This window comes from Petaurus breviceps, unplaced genomic scaffold (genome assembly GCF_028583685.1).
Source record: "Petaurus breviceps papuanus isolate PSGF00001 unplaced genomic scaffold, PetGlider_PUasm1.0 90823, whole genome shotgun sequence".
Classification (NCBI taxonomy): Eukaryota; Metazoa; Chordata; class Mammalia; order Diprotodontia; family Petauridae; genus Petaurus; species Petaurus breviceps.
This window is the reverse complement of record NW_027187352.1, coordinates 2,165,149-2,186,009: the sequence shown is the minus strand read 5'-3', so window position 1 is coordinate 2,186,009 and position 20,861 is coordinate 2,165,149. Positions and strand designations below refer to the sequence as shown.

The 20,861-nt window shown below is 44.7% G+C and overlaps 1 protein-coding gene across 2 annotated transcripts in view; it reads right to left on the bottom strand.

Annotated features, from left to right (window-relative positions):
• Positions 1-20,861, bottom strand: part of ARHGEF17 (Rho guanine nucleotide exchange factor 17) — a 150,900-nt gene that overhangs the window by 1,367 nt on the left and 128,672 nt on the right. For both annotated transcript variants that reach the window (XM_069070811.1, XM_069070813.1), the window contains exons 10-21: positions 16,299-16,417; positions 15,360-15,573; positions 14,217-14,290; positions 11,687-11,910; positions 10,609-10,862; positions 8,509-8,758; positions 7,318-7,404; positions 6,362-6,429; positions 5,942-6,090; positions 4,741-4,915; positions 3,363-3,626; positions 1-1,750 (exon numbers count right to left, since the gene is read on the bottom strand). The exon at positions 1-1,750 is cut by the window's left edge and continues 1,367 nt beyond it. In XM_069070811.1, coding sequence (XP_068926912.1) covers positions 1,557-1,750; positions 3,363-3,626; positions 4,741-4,915; positions 5,942-6,090; positions 6,362-6,429; positions 7,318-7,404; positions 8,509-8,758; positions 10,609-10,862; positions 11,687-11,910; positions 14,217-14,290; positions 15,360-15,573; positions 16,299-16,417 — 2,072 coding nt within the window. In that variant the 3' untranslated portion in view covers positions 1-1,556. The remainder of the gene's footprint in view (positions 1,751-3,362; positions 3,627-4,740; positions 4,916-5,941; positions 6,091-6,361; positions 6,430-7,317; positions 7,405-8,508; positions 8,759-10,608; positions 10,863-11,686; positions 11,911-14,216; positions 14,291-15,359; positions 15,574-16,298; positions 16,418-20,861) is intronic.

The following is a 20,861-nucleotide window of genomic DNA, read 5'->3' as shown; positions in this document are numbered from 1 at the left end:
TCATCATCATCATCATCATCATCATCATCATCATCATCATCATCATCATCATCATCATCATCATCATCATCTCATCATTAGCTGCCTCCCTGATCCATCCAGGGCTCTCAAATGTCTTCCTTATTCAAAACAATGTAAAATAATGAAAAGCTGCCAATGAGCAGGAAAATGGTTCAGGGTGGAGGAAAGAACCTGGAGAATTTGTCCACGGAGCCCCTGGAGAATTGAGACTAAAGGATCAAACTGATTCTCCCTCACCCATTCCATCCCTCAGTGATGGGAGAGGGGAGCTTTCTTGGACCCTGTATAATGGACAATGAAGCTGCTTCTCTGCCTTGGATAGTGGAGAACAGAACCAGAAAAGGGGGAGTGCGATCCCTGGAGCACAGGTCACAGTCAGAAGAAGCCGTAGTGATCACCTAGTCCCATGCCCCTCAGTTTACAGATGAGGAGACTGAGGCCCAGGGATAGAAAGGTGACTAGCTCACGGTCACACAGCAGAGTTAGAATTTGAATCTAGATTCTTTGGCTCCAGATCCAGAGCTATTTCAAATCTAGCAGGGGATGATGACAAGTGGAATTCATTTCTCCGGCCCTGAACCGCCATGAAGGTCATGGATGTGGCAGTGTGAGCTGCATGTGCTGGGCAGAGTCTATGAAGCTGTGCCTGCAGGGATGGGGGAGGGAATGAGTGGGTTTGGAGGGTCCAGGAGGAGAGGAAGGTGCTATGAATGTGCAAAACTATTCTCTGGGGACCGAGGTGGGGATGGGGACGATGGGGGGATGCTCCCTTCAGGAAGGTCAGTTTCAGGCATGAACTCAGCACCCCTCTAGGGAAGGGATGATTCTGTGTTTCTTGCCCTCCTTTCCTCCCTCCCTTCCTCCTTTGCTTGCTAGGCTGGACTGGGGCATAAATAAGTGCTCTGGGAGGTACCACGAGCGTCAAAAAATATACATAAATACTGTACACGTGGGGAGGTGCCCTCCAGGCCTCATGTGGCCCGGCTGCCGCCTCCTCTTATCACCAGCCACCGGTATGGGCCCCACTCACCCTTTCACCCCTGCTGTTGGCCCTGTGGGGCTACTTCCCCACTCTGCCCACAGCCTCCGGGAAGCACTTGCAATATTGCACATGGCCCTCTGGCCCATGGCTGCCTAGGGTGAGTGCCTTCCTCCTGCCCCAAGGGAGTGTGGTGGGGCCTAGGTTACCTGGACGAGGAGGGAATCAGGGCAACCCTGGGGACACCGAGAGAGGGCAAGATGAGGAGGCTGGGGCTGGCAGCAGCTAGCATCCTGCTGCCCCACAGGCCAAGGCCTCCCTGTATGTGATCCATTCTCATGCACGTGTGTGGTCCCCAGATGCACATGGAGCAGAGGATGGGGGATGCCATGAGGGGAGACGTTGGGCGCAACCCGGCTAGGTGTGTTTAGACACCGGTCCTTTATGGGGCCACATGCCTGCGCCCAGGACGCCCACACACCAGTCAGCCCAAGGCCCACAGGTGCACACACAGGTGCAGGGCGGGTGGCGGCAGGGGTGCGGGATGGCGTCCAGGTCACACCCTCCACAGCAGGAGGTGGTTTGTGCTATCATCCCGCCCCACGGTCTCACTGCTACTGCTGCTCAGTCTGAAGTCCTCATAGCCATCACCCCCGCTGATCACCAGCATCTTGGGCTTGAGCAGGGCTGGGGCCGAGCCTCGGTGTCGGGAAGAATCCCTTCGTTCCAGCAGGGCCGGCTTCTCGGGACCTGGAGGGGGCCACAGTGGACTGGTCTGGTCAGTGTGAAAGGGGTGGTCCCTCTCAGGCTCTAAGCCCACTCCTGGCTCTCCCCGCAGTCAATGTGCTGCTGTTTGGCTACTTTCTGTCTCAAATCTATCACTTCCTGCCTCCCATGGTACTTCCCATTCTATACATGACTTTTGGTCATTTTATAACCATTCCCCAGTCTTCTAATGTATAACCCCTTCCTCTTCCCTCCATCACACTTCTTATCATACATGAAGACTTCCTGACATGTCCAGCCACTTCCTATCTCCCACAAGACATTTTCCTGTCATGCATAACAATTTAGCTTTATACCATAAGCTGCTTCATGGCAGCTCTGGACACCTATAATAAGAACAGCAACAATAATGATTCTAATGATGATAATGATAATTAGCAATTATGTAGTTCTTGGAGGCTCACTTTACAATGTTTATCTCATTTGATCCTCACAACAACCCTGGGAGATGGGTGCTGCTATTATCTCCGTTTTACAGTTCAGGAAACTGAGGCAAACAGAGGTTAAGTTACTTGTTCAGAATCACAGTTACTAAATGAGGCTGGATTTGGATCCGAGGCTTCCTGACTGTTCTGTGCATTGTGCTGCCACCTAGTGGCCGCTTCCTATTAGAAGCTACTTCCATTCCCTACCAGTCATTTCTTTTCCATTTTAATCCCTTCATTCCCTTCCATCCTGTTCCTAACTTTTTCTGAACCATGCCTTTTCTACTCCTTTTCTTCCTTCCTTCCCTCCTCCCTTTCCTTCTTCTTTCTTTCCTTCCTTCTTTTCTCCCTTCCTTCTCTCCTTCCTTTCCTTCTCTCCTCCATTCCCTCCTTCCTTCCCACCTCTCTTCTTCTCTTTCCTTCTTTCCCTCCTTCTTTCCTCCTTTCCTTCCTTCCTCCCATCTATCCATTCATCATGTGTAGCTATTTCATAGCTGTAAGAAACTCCAGCACACTTCTGATCCAGTATGGCCTCTCCCTATCTACCACAAGCTATTTCCTGGGTAGCAGAACCATCTCTTGCCCCTTCTCAGCCCATCTCCCATTGACTATCCCAGAGATCCTTTTGGACCAGACTTGCAATTTCATTGAAGGGAACTCCCAACGAGAGTCACCTCATCCCCCTCTCTGCCACTTCTAGGCCTAAGGAGTTGTCTTGAGCACCAGGAGGTTAAGTGATTTGACCAGGGTGTGTCAGAGGCAAGACTTGAACCCCTGTGTTCCTGACTCAGGATGGCCGTTACTTTTCATAATGATCATATTTTCAGTAAAAAAAGTAAACACCGAAACAAAAACTAGGACACATGGCGTGACAAATCCACACTTCTACAAAGCCTTGCTAGAAGTATTCTGGCTTTCCATGAAAACAAGGACTGCCCTGGAACATGTGGGCCATGCAGTGGCCTCCATCTATAGTTTCAAGCCTCCTGTGACCTGTTTCCTCCCTTCCCTCTCCTATATACTCACTTCCTGGACTTTTGGGGTGTCTAAGAGGCTCCCTGTCCTACCCATGTCCTTTGAGGTCCTCCCTTACAGGGAGAGGAGAAAGTGGCAGCTGTGGCTCCTGCATGCCCTGAGCCTGGCTAACTTACTTGTGTCATGGGATGGTGGAGGGCAGAGGAGGTCAAAGTTGTCTGGGAGCTCGATAGCAGTCAGGAAGCGCACATGGCCCGTGTGGCCCTGGACCAGGCCAGCAGGACTCAGCGGGGCTCGAGGGGTGCTGACAGTATTGGGGGAGGTGGGCATTGTGAGCACCACCCCCGCGCTTGTCCCGATCCACAGCAGGTCCTCGCAGGCCAGCAGGGCTGTGATGCGTAGACAGGCAGCCTTGTGCTGGCGGATGATGGCATCAGAGCCTGGGGAAAGTGGGAATGAAGGGGATGCAGGGCAACCAGGGCCTACCTACCCTTCTGAATGCCCACAGCTCCAAGGCAGCTTGGCCATCCCAGCAAAATAGCCTTCAACCACCCTCCTAACTTAAGGGGGCAAGGGATAGCACCATCAGGTAAATGGCAGATCTGGAGGGGTCCTTTGGAACCACTCCAAACCCTGCACGGTACAGAAGGAAATCCTGGGGCTCACACGGGAAGTCATGTGTACAAGGTTACTTCACTGGCAGAATTAGGACTCAAGGTCACGTCTCCTGATGCCCCCAGCCCTTGGCTCTTGCTCATCACTTCGTCTGTGGCCAAGCTGAGCATTTAAATGAATCTCAGCCTGACACTGGAGGCATTTTACAGCCTAGCTCCAATCCACCTGCCCACCTTAATTAGCTCGACTTCCTGTGGTTTCCTATTTAAATGTTTCAGTAACTATGATCCTCGGGTCCCTTACCACCCTAACCAGAGGAGTAACTCCCACTCTCTGAGTACTGATGAATGCATTATTTGTATGTCATGGGAAAAAAATGTAAAAAATAATAGCTAGCATTTAAAGAACACTTTAAGGTTTGCAAAGTGCTTTGCAAATATTATTTCATTTCATCTTCACAACTATCCTAGGAGAAAGGTGGTAGTATTATCCCCATTTTACACATGAAGAAACTGAGACAGACAGAAGCTAAGTGACTTGTCCAGGGTCACACAGCTAGTGTTTGAGGTTGGATTTGAACTCTGTTTTTTTTTTTAAATCCAAAATTATAAAACTGAATTGATTCCATCCACAATAAATTCATTGACAGGCCTGGATTCAATGCACCTAGAGACCTCCCAAGATTCCATGGAAAAGGTAAAGCTTGGAGGACTCAGGAGACTTGTCAAAGGTCACACAGCTAGTAAGCAGCCATTTGAACCCATCTGCTGACACCAAGTCCCACGCCCTTAGTTTTAAATTATCTTGTCTCTCCATCTTCTCTCTTTTCGCTCACCGCCCTCTTAGGTTCCAGTGGAGCCTGGGCCTCCCCTCCCACCAAGCCACTGGCCTCCCCCATCTCCTTCCCCCAGTCTGGCCCTGGGTTCCCCCCCGCCTCACCAGCCAACATCTTGTGCACAGGGGGTGTGATGTCCACCTCAGCCAGCTGCTCGAAGGTGCCCGAGTGGTACAGTCGTACTTGGGCTGTGCTCTGTAGGGCAATCCAGACACCCAGGCTGGAGTTCACCATGCAGGCCACATTGCGGTTGGGGTCCAAGCCAACCTGGAACGTATGCTGGGGCGGCAAGGGGTGAGAGGGATGACTTTGACTTTTCTGGGCTCATCTGACATCATAAAACCTCCTCTTCACATATTCCACATTCTGTTTTGTAGCCAGACTAGCCTACTGGTTGTTCTCTGTCTCTGACATTCCATTTCCCACCTACACGCCTTTGCGCTGGCTTGTCCCCCATGCCTGGAACGCATTTCCTCTTCACTTTCTGAGAATGCCCAGTTTTCTTCAAGGCTCAGCTCATGGGCCGACTGCCTTTACTTGAGGTCTATTCAGATCTCTTCAGTTACTGGCACCCTCCCGCTCCAAGACTTTGTCTATATTTTATATTGATGTTTCTGGGTACATTCTCTTTCTCCCCAACAAAATATGGACTCCTTAAGGGCAGGGGCTGTTTTATTTGTGTCCCCAATTCCTAGCAGAGTACCTGGCACACAGTAGGTGTTCAGTTGAATGAATGAACTCAACCACCTTTATCTTTGGTGTCTCATTTGATTTTCCCAGCCAAAGCTAAGGGACTTTAGATCAAAGCTTGCATTCCTAGCTCTCTGAAACCTGAGCAAGGCAAGTTTAAGGAAAAAAAAAATTAGGAGGCTGCTCATCTTCCATGACTAGCTTGGGAGGAAGGTCAGCTGACCAGATAGTGCTATCCCCAATTCATCTATGGGGAAACAGGTCCAGTGAGGGAAATGACAATCCCCACTTTTGTAGCACTTGAAAATTTTACAAAGTGCCTTCTTCATAGCAATGTTGTAGGACAGGGAGGATTATGAGCCCCATTTTACAGAGGAAGAAACTGAGGCTTAGAGAGGGGAAAGGATCACACCATAGTCAGTGGCAACACTCCTGATTCAGTCCAGAGTTCCTGCCTCTCCTAGATCAACCCCTGCCAAGATAACAGGGCTGGGTGCTCAGTGTCCATGGTCCCCAAATGGGGGGCTTGGGGCTTCTGTGGCTGGTTCCCCAGCCTCTTCTAACCTGGCCCCTCTCCCTGCTCTGAAGCCCTCCCCTTCCCCTGGTCCCTGGTACCTCCTGCTGCAGAGTGGCTGTGTTGAGGACAAAGATTCGGTTTTGGCATCCACACCACAACTTTCCTGACACTGACACCATCTTGGTAATGGGGTTCCCTGGGCTCCCCAGGACTAGAGATTTGGAGTTCTGGGGGTCCCAGAAATGGCCTGCCCAGGGAGAGAAAGAAGGAGAAGAGAGGACTTGGCTGGCATTCCATCAGAGTGCTCCCTAGATTCCCATCGCCCCAGCACCCTTATACTACCCCCTCTCCCAGGTACCCTCTGTTTAGGGATCACAAAATATCAGGGCTGGGAGAGACTCAGAGAAAGAATGGACCAGCCCAAAGTCACACAAACATGGCTGAGCCTCCTTCCTAGGTCCCGTGTGTCCATTCACTTGCCCTGAACACAGAACAGTCTTGGCCCCCAAGATCCTTACCTGCTTCCCGGTTATAGACAACAAGTTCTCCATTTGCCAGAGACACAAACACCTGGTTATCGAGGTACCTAGCCAGGGAAAATTGGGAGACAGGGAAAGAAGGAGTCAGCTTTTCCCTGTGGCTGGCAGAGGTCCCTGAGGGAAGCTTGAGTTAGTTAGGGGCCCAACCATGGCCTCCTCCGAACAGGACCTCGGGGACACCCATTGGAATCTGGAAGCAGTGGTGATAGTGATGGGGGTGGGGTGAGATTAGGACAATAATTACTTTTCCAGGTACCTGCAGACAAACTTTGGGGAACACTATAGAATCTAGAATCTCGGACCTAGAAGGGACCTTATCTATCATCTAACCCAACCTCCTCATATTACAAAAGAGGAAACTGAGGCCAAGGGAGGAGCAGGGATCTGTCCACAGCTACACAGTGGGTCGGGGCAGAGCAGACAAAATTCCAGGTCTTTTGTCTCTCAGACACAGTCTTTCTAGCTTTCTTTTCCCACCCGACACTCCCAGTGAGTGGGTGGAGTTGAGGGGCAGCAGAGTTGGGGGTCAATGGTGGAGTAGTGGGTAGGTGGAAACAGTTGGGAGAAGCCAATGAAAAGTTGGGTCAGGGAATTCAGTGCCAGCAGGGTTCACAATAGCTATTATTTGTATAGCAGTTTAAGGTTTGCAAAATGCTTTATGTATATCACTTCTTTGATCTTTCAACCTGTGACAGGTACTGCAGGTATTATTATCCCCATTTTACAGATAAGAAAAGTGAGGCTCAGAAAAATGAAGTGCTTTTTCTAGAGCCTTACAGCTAGTCAGCATCCAAGTGAGCCCAGATCTCTCCTGACTCCCAAGCACAGCACTTCTTCAGCATCACTCTGTCTCTCTAAGGCAGGGCCAGAGGAGCTAGTGGGTTAGAGTTTAAGAGGGTTAGAGGGCTGGGGGTTCAGGGTCTGTAGGGCCTTACATGATGGCTGTGACGGCTGCCGCATGCTGAAGTTTCATGCTGTTCTTGCGGTTGCGGATACTGTCCGAGGACTGGTAGACGTGAATGCTGCAGGGACCATAACCATGAGACAGACGTCAACTCTTCCCCTGACCTTGCCCTTCCCCCTGTCCACTGCCTGATGGCTTCAAGTCCATTACCCAGCCTTCCTCTCCTGGATGGTTTTTCCTCTGGTCTGACTCCAGGTTCTTATGCTGAGAACTGAGAACCCTTGGAGGAACCAGGCTTGTTGGGTGCTGGATAGTGCCTTAGACTCCTACCCACTATGTCTCCATCATCCATGCCCTTCTCTCGATTTCCACCACCACCATTTTGGTATAGATTTTCATCTGCCTGGACTGCTATAACAGCTTCATTTAGAAAAGTGTTTTAGTGATGCTCTTTTGGGGAGTAAATCTATCAGGACCTATTAACAGCCTGCTATCCTTCCCCTCTCCTCTCCTAGTAGAAGCTATCCCTTGTCACAATATGTGTATTCTGGAAAAACAAATCAACAGATCCCATTCCGTATCTCTAGTCCTTTATCCTATGCCAAGAGGTGGGAGCTTTTTTCTTCCCATCCATGCTCTCTTTTTCATCCAATTCAGCCATCACATGCTTGCAGAACAATCTTTCTTTAACTTTGATTTAGGTTCAAACCTATCAGTGGTTCCATATTGCTTACTGAGTCAAGTTCAAATTTTTTGGGGGCTTAGCGTCCAAAGCCCTCCATAATCGGTTGCTACCCTGCTTTTCTATTACCTTTCACACAGTTCCTGCTCCAACCAATTTTTCCTATTCTCTGTCTCCACCAACATGTCCTGCACTCTAGTTTTGGGAGATTTGCCTGTGATGTTTTCTCTATCCATCTTTTAAAACTTTACTCTTCTCTCTCCCAGACTTCACATAGCTCCTTGCATGGTTCTAATGCACTAATTGGATATTGTGTGTTACAGTTATTGGTATTATCTTCTCCTATTGGACTTGGAACATCATGAGGGCAGGCACTGTGTCTTAACTAGACTTCACATCTCCATAAGTGGAGCATGGGGAAAGCCAATATTGCCCTAACCATGTTGGTTGACCTGTTGGCCTAGGATGCTGAGGTCGCTACTCTTGCCTGCCCTGTCCCTTCCCTCCACCCTCAGTCCCTCATAATCCCCCCAGCCATACCAGCCATCTTCAGTGCCCAGCCACATGGAGCTTTGGTAGGCCTCGGGGTCCATGCTGAGCAGGTCTTCCAAGCTGCCCCGGGTAAAGGAGCCACGGCTGGAGCGGCGAAGGGCTCGTCCATCCACAGGACTGCCACCGTGGGGCCCGCTGGGACCAAAGGAGCCAGATAGGGGCAGGAAGCCAGGCTCCGGCTCCTCCTCAGAGCTGGTTGTCTCTGCCGTAGCTTCTTTGGAGCTGGGCATCTCCTCATCTGGGGAGGGGGAAAGGGAATGTGGAGGCCCAGGTCCCCAGATCCCTCACAGGTTTCTCTTCCTTCCTCTTTCCCTTGCATCCTTCTTTCATCCACCCTGCAGATTTATTGCCCACCGCAGCAAACTTTTTCCTGACTCCTCCTACCTCCCCTCCCCAATCCTTCAGTCTCTACCTGCCTCCCTGCATGTGGAGGTGGAGTCACTTTCCAAATGGGGTACAAGAGAGAAAGCCTGGAGTCAGGGGCCAGAAAAACTGGGTTTGAATCCAAACTTTGCCCCAGACTCAGTGGGACTTTAGGAAGATCCCTTCCTCTCTCTCTTTCTGGGTGTCCTTTGTAAAATGGCTCCTTTGGTCCCAGCAGGCCCCACGGTGGCATCTCTAAGAGTCCTTCCATCTCCATGTTCCTCCCCTGGCTCAGTAACCTCTCCTGATTCCCCACTGCCTAACCATGGACCACATGTCATGGAAGTCTAGCCACACCAGCCTCACCAGCCTGAAGAGCAGGATCTCTAAGCTGGCTGCATCCTGTCTCTCCATCCTCACCAGGCCCTACTCAGAGGCTGGCAGGATTTCAGAGTTGGAAGGGACCTCAGCAGCCATCCAATTTAAACACCGCATACCTTAATAAAGATCATCTCTACCATATGCTTGCTAAGGGGTCATCTAGCCACTGCTCGAAGATCTCTGGTGATGGAGAGCTCACTATCCTTTAAGTCAGTATACTTCACTCTTGTATCGACCTCCTTATTAGGGATTTTTGCATCATATTGAGCTGTAATAGGTTTCTCTAACTTCCACTCATTGTTCCTAGTTTTGCTCTCTGGGGTCCAACAGAACAAGAATCCCTACATATACCTTCTAGCCTTCTGGCCAATACTTGAGAGCCTTCATTCCCTCCAGCCTTCACCCCTGCCTGTTCCACTCTTCTCCAAGCTAAACAGCCCCAATTCTCCTTGCCAGTCCCTAGATGGTCTGTTTTCCAGGCCCTCCTACCTACTGCTTGCCATCCTCAGGATGCACTCTACTTTGTCAATGCCTTTTCTACAACATGGCACCCTGAAGATATCCCAGATACGAGCTGACCAGGGCAGAGGATAGTGAGACCAGAACCTTCTTACTCCCCTTCTCTAAAGCTAGACCAGGTGAATCAGACCCTTTCCTTCAGGAACCAGCTTAGTTCTGGTGAACAAAGGTATAGGCCTTTGATCAAGCTATTTTCTCCTTTTTGCCTTTTCAAATCTTCCTGGTCCTTCAAAGTCTGGCAAAGGCCCAGGTTCCTCCAGGAAGTCCTCAGTGACTGACTCAGTCCACAGGGAATTCTTACTCTTCTCGGAGCCCCTGTAGCTTTTAGTATCTGAGTCTTATTTAATTTTTGAAATGTTCTTTGGGTCTCTCATCTCTCCAACCAGACTGAGGTTCCTGAGTTCAGGGCCCAGATCTCAGAATCACTGAATATTGCAGCTGGAAGGGACCTCAGAGGTTATTTAGTACAAATGGCTCACTTTACAGGGGGATACTGAGGCACAGAGACAAGGTAGCCACAGTGAATACGTGGAAGAGCTAGAACTCAGGACCAGACCCCTCTAATTCCATGTATTTTCACGATTACCATCCTGCTTCCTTTCTTTCCTATTTACACACCACAAGAGCATATGGACCTAGAGGTGGGGATTAGGGAGGGGGACTGGGTAATTAACTGATTTACTGACTATTCTGTTAGCTCTGAATCATAGCTTGGAAACCATTTGACTTTCTGATCCCTCCTCCACACCCTCCCCCCAAAGCACCAGAGAGAGAACGCCTGTGGCTACCTCTGCTTCTAGGAAGCCTCCCTAGAGTGACACTCACTGCCAAAGCTGGAGGAGATGGTGGACCGGCTGGCCTGGCTCTGCAGTGTCCCAGAGGGACTTGGGGATGACTCATCATCTGAATCATCACTGTCGAAGGGCATGAGTTCTGGGCCCGGAGTACTGTTGGCAGGCCCTGGGGGCAGCTCTGGGGAAGAGCCTGAGATGGAGATGTGCAGGCAGGGCTGGGAACTGCTTTCATCCAGGACAGCTGCTGTGTGAGATGCCGGGCTTACCAATGATGGGGGCTGATCCCTGCAACAAAGGGAAAGTCAATGCAAAGTTCTGGACCTGGTTGTCACACCCTCCCCAAAGCCTATGGTAGGGGGTCTGCTACTCTACCACAGAACCAGAGTGATGACAATGGCAGCTGCTTCCTCCTCTAGGAAACCTTTCTGCCTTGGTCGAGGTGTTCCCCAGTGCCCTGCCCCTGCAGGGCTCAGTCTAGGTATGACTGGCACATCTTATTAACATGAAACCAGGACTCGTTTCTCCTTTGCCCCTGTGGCCTGACCTGATTTCCTGGGTCTGGGCCTGGATATTTGTGGGGCTGGAGGCCAGAGACATCACTTTCAAAACTCTGGCTCCAAGCTCATCCCCTCCAAGAAACTGCCTCAGACTCATTTGGCCAGGGTATTTCCTCCAAGTCCGTGTCTGCCTCTGGAAGCTTCAGGCTAAGTAGTCCAAACTCTTCTGTTTCCATGGCAACTCAAAGTCTTGTTCCAAACCTGCCTCCTCCAGGAATCTGTTCTAGACTGTCATCTCTAAGCCTGACTCCTCTTCTAGGAATTCACTCAGGTTAAGCTGGCCAGTTACTCACAAACTCTTGCTTCAAACTCAAGTCCTTCTAGAACCCATCCAGGATGTCCTGTGTTCATGGCACTTCAAAACCCTTGTCCAAAGCTTACCTCCTCTGGGAACCTTCCCAGACTAATCCTCCTAAAGATTCCCAAACCCTGGTCCTAAGCCCTATTCTGCCTCTGAGAAGGCTTCCCAGACTATGGTGGGGGAGGGGGATGACTTGCATGTGCCCCCTCCTCTGAGCTCGTCATGCTCCTATGGCCCAGGAGCCCCAGTACCTGAAGCTACTGCTGACTCCTCCACCTCCTCCACCAGGCTGCAGGCCAGGCACGGATCCCATGCAGAGGATACGGGCAGAACAAACAGCGATGCAGGCTTCCACGGTGGGCTCTGCTCTTAAACTCAGCAGGCAGACCTGTCCCACATAGCCATCACTGTTGCACACCCACACCTCGTGGGCACTCTCAGCACAGGTGCTGTGGCTAGGGGAGGCACAGGAGAACTGGAGAGGGAAGGAGAAGACAGAGTCATTGTCTGCTGGGACAGGTGTCAGAGAAACAAAGAAGCCCAGGAGAGGAAGGGACCTCAGATATCCATGTAATCCAACCTGCGTCTCCCTGAGAATACTCGACACCATCCCTGTCAAATAGTCCTCTGCCTGGAACCTCTGGTGAGGGGGACCTTGCTAAACATCCTGACACATTCCTTTCCACTTTTGGACAGCTCTTATTCTTAGAAATGCATCCCTAACATCAAGCTCAAATTTGTCTTTCTATAATTTTTACTCATTGTCCCTATTTCTGTTCTCTGGACCCAAACAGAATAAGTCTATTCCCTCTTTTATTTTTTTTTTTTTGCTTTTTTTGGAGGGGGTAAGGTAGGGCAATTGCAGTTAAGTGACTTGCCCAAGGTCACACAGCTAGTAAGTGTTAAGTGTCTGAGGCCAGCTTTGAACTCAGGCCCTCCTGACTCCAGGGCCAGTGCTCTATTCACTGCGCCACCTAGTCCCCCCCTCTTATTCCCTCTTTCATGTGACAATTCTTCAAATACTGGAAACCTGGCATTCAATTCCCTTTATGGTCCCAGTCTCCCTTTCTCCAGTCTCATCTCCTCATTTCTATCTGTACCCCCTTCCCTCTGCTTCAGCTGAACCAGCCAGGTATGTAAAAGCTTAGCCAAGACTACTGAGTGGCTCCCAAGTTGTTTTCCACCTATGTCTTCTCTTCTCTAGTTCCTTTAACTGATCCTCACATGGTAGGACCTTAGCCTCTTTTAACATCCTAGACGTTGACCTACTCTGGATAGTCTATGCTTGGCTCTGCATTTTGGGTCAATTATTTGGTTGGGGGGCTTGAATAAGCATGGATAGATGTCGTGCTTTTCAAATTTGAAGATGACATGAAACTAGAAGTAATCAAGATTAAATTTAGTAGGAATAAATGTAAAGGGCATGTGCTTGGGTCCAAAGAATCAATTTTACGAGTCCAAGATGGGCAAGGTGTGACTAGATAACATTTTTCATGAAAAGATCTATATATTTTGGAGGACTATAATCTCAGTATGAGAGCGACAAGGTATTTCAAAATCTAATGCTATTATACATTATTTTAAGAGTGATCCAGTATCTAGAACAATGAATGTGGCTTTATCTAGAACAATGCCTATGACAGTATCCAAAATGATGGATGTGTCAGTACCACAGTCCTCTGCCTTAGGGCATATCTATGCTATTGTGTTCAGTTTGGGGCACCACATTTTAGGAAGGACATTAATAAGCTGACGAGTATCCAGAGGAGGATGACCAGGATGCTGATAAGCCCTAGACCATGCCTAATGAGGGTCACATGAAGAAATGTGGAACATTTAGCCTGGAGAAGGAGGAGATTCAGGGTATCTGCATCTTTGAAAGTCTTCCCTGGGGAGCAGGTTCTGCCAGGCCCTGGAGGGTAGAACTGGAGTGGTGAGTGGAAGTAGCAGGAAGGCAGGTTTCAGTTTGTTGTAAGGAAAAGATTCCTTAAAATAAGAGCTATCCCAGAGCGGAATGGGCTCTCTCAGGAGACGGTTCCTCGTTAGACAGCTTCTAGTAGAGACCGGACTACCACTTGTTAGAAATAGGGTAGAGAAAATTCTTGGTCAGAGAGATTCATGTTGGACTGGGTGCCCTCTTCCACCTGGGTCTATTGGTCAGTGACCTGGACTTGAGCTCTGGCTCTGCCTGTGACATCGATTTGGGTGAGTCTGGATGCTCACCTGTCAGATATCTGTCAGAGGAGATCCTTGTTCAGGCCTGTCCTCCAAGGTCACTTCCAGTACTGGAATTCTGAGATATCTGGTCTTTGGGTTTTTTTTCCTCCTGCTTCTAAATCATGGTATTCCATAGGTGTGTGACCTTCCTATAATCTGACAACCTCTCTTTCCTATCATGACTATACTGGATGCTCCTTTAGATTGGGAGACACTCCCCCCGCCCTCATAAAGAGTGCTTTATTTTATTTTTAATTAATTCATTATTCATCATTAATCATCAGCTCATAATCTGCTTTATTAGTCCTGAACCTGAACTTCTCTCTTAAACTGAGAGATGCCTTTGTTTATGGGATAGGAAGAAGAAGAGATGGTGGAAGCTGAAACTCACAGGGTGGTGACAGTGGAAGGGAAGGCCCTCTGACCCCTGAAGGCAGGAGTTCAGAGCCTCAGAGACATCTCCCCTGCCTGCGGGTAAGTTGGGAGAAAAGGTAGGGAATCTGAGTTCTTGGATGCTGGGAAGGTCGTATCCTTCAGGGAGGAGCCCCCCAGGCCCACCCATACCTGCATGCCACTTCGGGTTTTCATGATGGGGATGGCTTTCAGGAATTCTGGGTCCAGACAGTTTTTGCTGGAGGCTGAAATAAACAATCAGAGATGGAGATAGATGAGTAAATGCAGAGAGGGTGGGCTGGGAAGAGATGAGTGTCATCTAGGGCAGGCAGCATGGTGTAGGCAGAGTGGTCAGATGAGATGATTTGTGGAAAGTGCTTAGCACAGTGCCTGGAACATAGTAGGACTTCATAAATACTTGTTGCCTCTTTCTCTCTCTCCCTCTCTCTCCTCTGTCCCTCCATCCTCTCTCTCTTCTCTCTCTCTGTATCTGTCTCTCTGTGTCTGTGTTTGTCTCTTTCTGTTTCTGTCTCTCTGTCTGTCTCTCTCTCTCATTGAAGATGCTGAAGGAAACAGACTAGGCAGGGGTTCTTAACCCTTTCTGTGTTACATCCCTTTGGCAGTCTGGTGAATACTCTGGACGCTTTCAGAATGATGTTTTTAGGTGGCCAGGTAGTGAAGTGGGCCTGGAGTCAAGACAACCTGAGTTCAAATTTGGCCCCAGATATAGGTGTTGTAAACCCTGACAAGCCATTTAATCTCTGTCTACTTCAGTTTTCTCATCTGTAAAATGGTGACAATACTAGCGCCTACTTTGTAGAGCTGTTGTGGGGATCAAGTGACATAATATTTGTAAAAGTGCTGTCGAGCCTTTAAAGCACTGTATAAATGCTGGCTGGCTATAAGTGTATAAAATAAACCATATTACAGTGGAAACCAATTATATTGAAATACAGTTGTCAGTTATCAAAATAATAAAGGTTCCAAGGTTCACAGACCCCCTGAAATCCTGGACTACATCTCTAAGACCCTTCAGCTCTAAATATCTAAGATCCCAGAAGGCTGGAAGGACCAAGTACTAAGGATAGTGTGTGAAGGTAGATGAGGCCTTGATCTAGTCCAACCTCTTCCCTAGACATAAACAGAGGCCCAGAGAGGGGAAGGCACTTGCCCAAGGTCACACAGTAAGTGATGAAGTCAGGATGTCCATCTAATTCACTTTACTCTTGGCCCATATCTTTTCCACCACATCATAGCAGAGGGAAGTGCCTATGGTTGGGCTGGGGCTTGACTAGTCTGAACCAGGACCCTTACCGAGTTTCCGCTTGGCTTCATCAAAGGCCTGCTCAAAACCAACTCTGGCATCCGGGTGGGGGAATTCAAAGATGAAAGTATCAGTGCCCTCTGGCCGTGTGGCTGACAGTTCCACCTTGTTGGGTGGAAAGGAGAGTGTGTAGCACAGCGCCTGCTTCTCGGCCAGGTCCCGGTGGGCAGCAGCTGTGAGCTCCTTGATGACGTCATCCAGGCTCTGCAAAGCAGATGAGACCTCACTTCCCACTCCAGGCCTCCTGGCCTTGGGTGCCCAACCAGACCCTGCCCTTTGCTATGCTGCAGGCCTTGTCCACGCCAGCTTCAGTGTTGCCTCTAAGTCCATAACACCTCATTTTCAAGCAATGCCTGCCCTATTCTCTCTTCTTCCCTCCTCCTGCCTCCTTCACCATATTCTTTGGGATCAAGCTCCCTTTCATGGGGAGTGGGTGTGGGGTGGGGAGTCCTGTCTACTGCAGCCCATATTCCCCTCTAAGCTCCAGGATCTACTACCTAATTTTCTCTCACTCTGGGGATGTCCCTGCAGGGGTGCTCCTAGGGAAAGGTCCATGCCTCTTCCCTCAGATCATGGGCTTCGCCAAAGACAAGAGGACTGTCATATCTCTTCAAACCTGGGGCTCTCTGGAAACAGGAGCTATGTTACTCACTGAGATTGGGGGGGGTTCCCTAAGGCAGAGGTCACATTTCCCCACACCAGATTGTAGGCTTTTCTAAGAAGCCATATCTTCATCTCAATTTGAAGCTCCTTAGAGGCAGGAATCCCCTGATTCTGGGGGTTCCCTGAGGGTAAAGGGACTGTTCCTTCACTCTCAGACCAAGAAGACTATGTGAGGGGCCTGGTTTCCTACCATTTGTTCCCCAGGACTCAGACCAGGAGAGAAGCTAGGGCAAGGAACTCTAAGGAGTGCCCAGGGAGGGTCTCACCTGATGGGGGAAACTGAGACTCTCAGACAGCTTGCTGATCTGGCCCAGGGTGTTAAGGTCCTCATCCAAGTGGCTGATAGCTTTTTGGACACTCTCTCGGTTGGTGGCATGTGATGCTCCTTGAGGAGGGAGAAAGTGGGACAGAAAATATCAGCAAGGTTAGTTATAGATAGGATAAAAGAGTGGGGCAGAGACCGAAGGGAGAACAACAGGCTAGATAAATATGTGGCATTCTAGTCTGTGACCATCTGTGTGACCCTGGCTCAGAATGTCCATCTTTCTGGAAGCCTTCTCTTGAATTACAGACCCGTTAAACTATAGAAAACTGAAACCTAGAATGCTGAGTCACAAAAGTATTCAAAATAGAATCTTAGGATGTAGAATTTTAAGACAATCTATAATCTTAGAACTCAAAATCTTAGAAAACAATTTTGAATCTTAGAATGTAAAATCAAGACACAATTTATAATGTTAAAATATAGAGTCTGCTAAGGGTATACTTTATACTTTAGAAGGTAGAATCTTAGGACTATGCAATACAGACTGATAGAAGCATTTAATTTAGAATCTTAGAAGGCAGAATCCTAGAAGTTTACAACTAAGATTTACAGGATGCAGAATAGTAGACTAATAAAATTTAGAATAGGAAATAAAAAATCTTAGGAGTATATAATTTAGAATCTAAGCATGTGGAATCTGGGGAGTATACAATTTATAGTTTTATCAGTATTCAATTTAGATGTATAGAATGCAAAATCTAAGAAGTATAAAATTAAGAGTCTTTGAATGTAGAAACAGAAATAGAAACGAGAATTTTAAAATGTAGGATCTTCAGAGTCTACAATTTAGAATAGTAGCATTTAGATTCTTCAAAGCATTCAATTTAAAATGTTAGTATTCAATTTAGAATGTTAATATTCAATTTAGAACATTAGTATACAGTATCTTAGATGTATTCAATATAGACCTGTAAAATGAAGAAATAAACCAGAGTCTTAGAAAGCAGAAATCTAGGCATTTTAAATTAAGAATCACAGAAGTATATGATTTTGAATTTTAGAATGTAGAATCATAGAAGTATTCATGTTATGATTTAGAAGTAATCAATTAAGAATCTTAGAAGTATCAAATTAAGATTCTTAGAATGCAAAATCATAGAAACAAAAAATTTAGAATGTTAAAATGTGAAATTTTAGTGTATACAATTTAGAACCTTAGAAGTATTAGATTTGTAATCTTAGAATACTGAAATTTAGAAGCATAAAATTAGTATTCTTAGAATGCAGAATGATAAAATTTATAATCTTAAAATATAAAATGTCAAAAACATAAAATTTAGAAACATATATATATATTCAACTTAGAATTTTAGATTGCAGTCTTAGAAATAAACAATTATGAGTCATAATGCAGGAATTTAGATGTGTTTAACTAAGAATTTTATACTGCCAAATCTTATATGTATACAATTTTGAATCTTAGAATGTAGAATCAGATAAGTATTCAATGTGCAATCAGAGAAGTATTTGATTAAGAATTACAGAATGCAGAATCTTAGAAGTATATAATTAAGATTCTTAGAACATAGGGTCTGAGAAATGTACAATTTAGAGTCTTAGAAGTATTCAACTTACACATGTAGAGTGGATGATCTTAGAAGTAAATAATTTAGAATATGAGAATGCAGAATTTTGAATTTTAGAATGTAGAATTTTAGGGTTCAATTATGAATCTTAGAAGAATTCTATTTAGAATCTTAGAATACAGATTCCTAAAAGTTTTCTTTAGAGTACTATTAGAATACTAATAGAATTTAGAACATCAGAATGCAGAATCTGAGAAAAAATTCTTATAAATAGGCAATTTAAAACATTTAAAGGTGGGGTCTGAGAAGAATGCAACTTACAATCAATTTAGACTATTAGAATGAAAAATCTTAGATTTGGACAATTTAGAATTTTAGAATGCAGAATCTGAGAAAGTAGAACCTCAGAAATATACAATTAATATTCTTAGAGACCAGAATGATAGAAACACGAAATCTAGAATCCTAGCATATAGAGGTATATAATTTAGAACCTTGGAATTCAGAGCTTTAGAAGTAGTCAACAAAGAATATTAGAAGTACAAAATATAGAATCTTAAAATTTAGAATCTTAGAAGCATACATCTTATGATTACAGTTCTTTTAAAATAATATTTTGTTTTCCCCCAATTACATCTAGAAACAATTTTTAACATTCATTTTTTAAAAATTTGAATGCCAAATTCTCTCCATTCTCTCCTCCCTGAGACAGTAAGAAATTGATAATAAATGTGAGATCATGTAAAACACATTTCCATACTAGTCATAGTGTAAAAGATAAGAAGTGTACAATTTAGAATCTTAGCAAATAGGATCCCCCCCACAAAAATACAATTTAGAACCTGTGAAGTATTACTTTTAGAATTTTAGAATGCTGAATCTTACAAGTATTCAATTTAGGGTCTTAGGATGAAAACTTCTAGAAGTATACAACCAAGAATTAGAATGAGAATCTAAGAAGGATACTATTTTAAATTTTAGAAGTACTCAATTTAGACTCATGGAATAAAGATTCTTAGGCAATTTAGAATCTAGGAAGCAGCATTTTGAATCTCAGGATGTAGAATCTTAGAATGAAAACTCTTAGAAGTATACATCAAAAAAATGAAAATGTAGAGTCTAAGAAGTATACTATTTTGAATCTTAGAAGTACTGAGTTTAGATGTATGAAATCAAGAATCTTATAAGGAAATAGAATCTGAGAAGTAGAATTTTGAGTTTTAGGATGTAGAATCTTGGAAGGATTAAATGATAAATTTGGAAGGATTCAGTTTTGAATGTCAATGCAGAATCTTAAAAGTAAACAATTAAGACTCTTAGAATGTAGATTCTTAGAAGTATTAAAATTAGAATCTTAGAGTGAAAATTCTGAGAATGCAGAATCTTAAAAACATTCAATCTAGAAAAGTAGGATATAGAATCTTAGAACTAATCAATTAAGGACCTTAGAATGCAGAACCTTTCTTAGAAATATTCAATTAAGAATCTTAGAACTATACAATTTAGAATGGAAGAATAAAAGTCATAATGCATAATTTAGAATCTTAGAGTATTCAATTTAAAATATTAGAATGCAGAATCTTCAATGGACACAATTTAGAATAGACTGTAGAATCTTAGAAGTATTTAATTAAGAATCTTAGACTGCACAATTAAGATTCTTAAAAGGCAGAATCGTAGAAGTATGAAACTTAGAATTCTGAAGTGTAGAATCTTAAGGTATACAATTCAGAATCTTAGTATGTAGCCTTACTTAGCAAGTAGAGAAGTAAGCAATTTAGAATTTTAGAATATAGGGTCTGAGAAGTATACAATTTAGAATATTAGAATTATTAAGTTTAGATTTGTAGAATGAAGAATCTTAGAACTGTTCAATTTAGAATCATAGACTGAAGAGACATTGAAATATATAATTAAGACTGTTATAATAAAGAATCATAATAGTATAATATTTAGCATAATAAAATCTTAGTGTATACAATCAGGAATCTTAGAATGAAGAATCATGGAAGTATACAACTTAGAATCTTAAAATGCAAAGTATTACAAATATATAATTAAGATTCAGAAAATGCAGCATCATAAAACTAAAATTTAGAAACTTAAAAAATGTAGAATTGTAAAGTGTACACCTTAGAATCTCAGAATGCAGAATCTTAAAAATATTAAATTTAGAATCATAGAATGCAGTATCTTAGAAGCATTTCAATGAGAACCTTAGACTGTAGAATCTTAGGAGTATATAATTAAGATTCATAGAATACAGAATCATAGAAAAAATTCATGATCTAAAAATGTAGAATCTTATACAATATAAAACATTAGCATGAAGACATATAGCATGTATAGAAGTATACAAATTAGAATTTTAGAAAGTGGAGTCTGAGAAGTACACAGTATTTTATCTTAGAAATATTCAATTCAGATTTGTAAAATAAAGAATCTTTTAAGTAAACAACTTAGAAGCAGAGAATGCAGAATTTTGAATCTCAGAATGTAAAATCTTAGGATACAATTATGAATTTTGGAAGTATTTAATTTAGATTATTAGAAGGTGGCCTCTTAGAAGTAAAGTATTTACAATTTTCAAATGCAGATTCTTAGAAATCAATATAGAATCTTAGAATACAGAAAATGAGAATGTAAAATCTTAGAAATATAAAATTTAAAATCTTGGAAGCATTAAATTTATACTTTTAAAATGCAGAACTTTAGAATCTATATTTTATGATTAATTGTATACTCCAAGATTTAAAATTCTAAATTATCTAATATTCTACATTTTATTATTCTAAATATTATAGTATTATGATTCTCCATTATAAAAGTCCCAATTGTATATACTTCTAAGAATCTTAGAAGGCAGATCTTAGAACTATGCAATTTAGATTCATGGAAGTATTCAATTTAGAATCTTAGAGTGCAGAATCAGAGATCTATACAATTTTGAATATTAGAATGTAGACTCCTTAAAGCAT